The sequence below is a fragment of the Atta colombica genome, unplaced genomic scaffold, assembly GCF_001594045.1.
Source record: "Atta colombica isolate Treedump-2 unplaced genomic scaffold, Acol1.0 scaffold83, whole genome shotgun sequence".
Lineage (NCBI taxonomy): Eukaryota > Metazoa > Arthropoda > Insecta > Hymenoptera > Formicidae > Atta > Atta colombica.
In genome coordinates this window covers 996,893-1,000,913 of record NW_017259576.1, presented here as the reverse complement: position 1 = coordinate 1,000,913, position 4,021 = coordinate 996,893, and the positions used below count along the sequence as shown (strand labels likewise).

General features: G+C 33.5%; 1 protein-coding gene across 1 annotated transcript in view; it reads left to right on the top strand.

The window, feature by feature from the left end:
- The first annotated feature begins 1,369 nt into the window (after positions 1-1,369).
- The window catches only part of LOC108692865 (glycerophosphocholine phosphodiesterase GPCPD1-like), a 10,258-nt gene continuing 7,606 nt past the window's right edge, over positions 1,370-4,021 (top strand). Inside the window, exons 1-3 of the mRNA XM_018201394.1 lie at positions 1,370-1,696; positions 3,605-3,723; positions 3,846-4,021. The exon at positions 3,846-4,021 is cut by the window's right edge and continues 14 nt beyond it. Of these exons, the coding sequence (XP_018056883.1) occupies positions 3,685-3,723; positions 3,846-4,021 (215 nt within the window). The 5' untranslated portion in view covers positions 1,370-1,696; positions 3,605-3,684. The remainder of the gene's footprint in view (positions 1,697-3,604; positions 3,724-3,845) is intronic.

Sequence of the window (4,021 nt, the reverse complement as noted above, 5' to 3'; positions counted from 1 at the left end):
AATCATCTTAAATAATGTCTTAAGACGCTAATGCGATTCTCTGATTAGCTTATGACACCTCAAGACAGAACTTAAGACGGTCTTGAATAAGAATTGACTATGAATACTGGCCAATAGAGCATTATGTAGAATAGGTTTAAACTCAGCAGCAATGCCATTTCCAGCTTGCTTTACGGCATTGAGTTTTATGGTCTCATCGAGACCAAAGTGCGATCGCACAGACATGGGTTCATGCCTTTTTGTGACTTATGTGTGTATCATTTGCCGCTGTATTCCCTCCACAATATGTAAAAAAAATGCCATAAACAAACAGGAAATGACATCATTGAAACCGAGTGCCTAAACCCAGTGAGAAATAATGAAATCGACATCGATGTCATTTCTTACTGGGAAAGTTGGGTTCCAAGATAAATAAATTCTTGAACAAAATTGTATTGTCAAAAACATAAAATAAATTGATTTATATCTTCTTAATTTGTTTAAGGCCCGATTGCACCAACGATATTTTAATTTTAAACAAGGCTTAAAACTCTTTCTTTCGCTTTAAAATGAGACAGAGAATTTTAAGTCTTGCTTAAAATCAAAGGATAATTGATTCCAATAGATCCAAAGTTAAAATTTAAAATGTGTCTCTTTAGTCTTTTTATGGAGAGAGAGAGAGAGAGAGAGAGAGAGAGAGAGAGAGAGAGAGAGAAAGAGCTATCTGTTGAAATTCTGCGATAATCGGATCCTCATTCTAAAATCTAAATTAAAATGGAAATAGAACTTAGGAATTATGCAAGGTCAGCCATTAAAAAACTTTACTCGTAGCTTATATGTGCGTATTATTTATTCAAATTAGAGTGACAATCTTTTCTTTGGAGTGACTCCTCGTAAGAGAGACACATTTTAAATTTACTTAAATAAATTAAATCAATAATTAAAAGATATAAATTAATTACTATTAAATTATTACATAAATTTAATAAAATCAATTATTATATAGAGAGAGATGTATTTATTATTTAAGTATCTTAAATAGATTAAACCGAGATTAAAGTTAATTTAACATTGATAGAAATGGAATACCTAAATAAAGTTGGCTTTTAACAATCTAATGTTTTTAAATGTTCGATTACAAAATGCACTGTACGCCAAACGATTAATTTTTGGTACCTAATAGGGAATTCATACGATCTCTCCTAACAGAGATTGCTAGGGATTTCAACGAGCAAAATGTTTCTCCTTTCTCGGAACAAAGTTTTCTATTGGAGCTTGAATTAGCTCGGACGCCCTTCCTACCAATCCTATTCCTATCCTATAGTAGTCACAGTCCACGATAGTACGAAGGGTATGAGTGAAGCAGAAGTTAGCAGAAGCAGAACGAGGCTTTCACGTGTATCGGTGCTGTCGTCCGCCATCACTGTGACAATTTCAACTTCCATCATTCCATTCAGTTTGATCAGTTCCATGCCATGCATGCCAGCGCATCGTATTCGTGTGTGCGGTGCGTTTAGTTTCGTACGGGGCCAAGGCTACGATCGTGTCACGATCAGTCACGATTATGTTGAGTACCGCGAATCATCCGACGACTGCCACAGGCGTCCGTTAAATAACACGAGTCGTCGAACGCGACAAGCGACGACGACAACGTCATCGCGTAAAGACAGCCGAGAATTGCCTGAAAACGGGATTGTCAAGAGTCCGAGACTCTTTCGTAAGTAACACCTTCATTGTTAGAATAACATGCATTTGATGTTTCCCGAACGGTATTACGAGAAGGGAATTCTCGCAAGAGTCCTCAGGTCAATCTCTGCAGAAAATAAAATATCGAAAGAGACAGAGAGTTCCTCCCGAAGGGCAAACACACGTCTGAGCTGAGTTTATGTGGCATGTCGATAATCAGAGAGACCTTCGTCTTTTTTTTCCTTCTATCTTGACGGACTTCTTGGGCACAAAGTATGATTCATTCTATTAGCAAAAATTTTGCAGCGAGAATTGGCTCCTGTTAGATCAGCCGTTAGATTCCAGAAGAAAGTCTATCTTCAGCTTCGGGTTTCTGAATAAATACGCCGTTGTCCGATATCACTCTCGGAGAGAATATTCCCGAGCGCGTATCTTCAGAGCAAATAAAAACAAGCTGTTTTCGCGAAAGGAAACAGACACACGCACATATGCGCGCACGGGCAATACTTATTTCCTTCGATCGTTAAATTGCCACGTTTCCATGGAGAAAGTCGCTGGACAATCCAATTATCGTTCTTTGTGTTCATGCTTGTGTTCGTGTTGAAAATCGTCATCGCGTGCTGAAAATATCAGTGGATCGCACGATCGTTGAAACAAGATAATTGTCACATCGCGCGATCACCACGAGGCAGCCACGTCAACGCGAAAAGCTTTTTTTGTAGCTGAACTTTTTGTACCTCTCACCTTGTCTCTTTTTTTTTCTTTAGTATCCAATTACATATCTTTCATCTTAATCATAAGTAATAAAAAGTAATACAGCTATAAAAAGGAGCAGACCTTTTATATCGATGACATTTTTACTCCAAGAATATTTGAGAGAATGAAATTGTAGCTTTGCTCTTTTTTTGCAATTGAACTTTTATATCTCTTGTCTTGTTTCTTTTGTTCTTTCTAGGGTTTAATTACATCTGTTTCATCTTAATTACACAGCTACAAGAAAAAGATTTCTTATATATATAAATGAGATTTTTGCTCCAAGAATATTTAAGAGAATAAAATGAATTCGTTGTTTCACTGTGATAAACGTTCTCTAAGCTAGAATTTTTTCACAAATAATATTTTGATGCCATCTAAAAGATTATTTTGAAAATATATAATCCAGTATTCTGATAAAATGCACAAATTTGATTATTTGGTTGTTTATATATTTTGACATATTTATAATGGGTTTGTTTATCAGTTAAATAATTTGTAGAGCGTGTTAAAGTGAGATTTAAGTGAGAGACTAAAGAGTGAAATGTGATAAGTACTCTATCCCGACTTGCATCATAAAATGTTTATCGCTGCTTAATCGTATTTATTTATTAGATTTACTATAGGAATCTTTCACAGGATATCTCAGACATTTTTCTGAGTATATCTTATTTTATTGTTTATTTATTTGCTTATTAACTATTACTGATTTTTAATGAGTTTTTTAATGTACAAAATTTTGATTTTTCAATTAAATTTCTTCAGAGTTTCAATTTCTACAATGTACAGAATATATTGTAATTGATTTGTTTAATCATTAATATTGTAGAATTGTTACAGAAGTGAAAGATTATAACTATTTTATTACAATAGTACAATAGTATCGAAAAATTAGGCGAATGAGCAAAGATATTTATTATTTTTATTCTTGTTAGTCCTTTACAGATTAAATAATTAATCCATTTTAAATAATTATACGAAGTTTTTGAATGAAGAATGTTGTAAACATTTATGAGTCACAAATGGTGTTATATTTGAGTATTTATAATTAAATTATTGAGTAAATAAAAAATAATAAAAAATCTATAATCTAAACTATGTACGTAATACATGTTCTGAAATATAAAAACTTTTGAACATTAAAAAAGCACGCAGTAATTATGCATTGCATATATTTTTTTTTAAGGGTGAAGAAACAAGAAGAAAATCGAACAAGCACCGCGTGAATTCATTGTCATCGAAGTGGCGGTCGCAGAAAGTTCTAACATGAAAGGGTCTAAAAGAGACTGGATTTTTAGAGTTCAGGTAATTTTTGATGAAATCTTTTTTTCAATACTCTTTTGTAAATATTTCCATAAATTTCAGTTTAAAAAGAACAAAAATGTATATTTTTACTTGCATTTAATTAACTTGCATTAAATATAAAGGTATCTAACCTGGAGAAAAGTGAAGTAGTCTACGTGGTTGGAAATTTACCTGAGTTAGGTGCCTGGAATCACAATCAGGCTATCCTAATGTCGCAAGAACATAACAGTCGCAGAGAGTCTCCTGTAGCATTAGATAGTAACAGTACCGGGGATTTTTATAGCGAAGAAGATGGAGA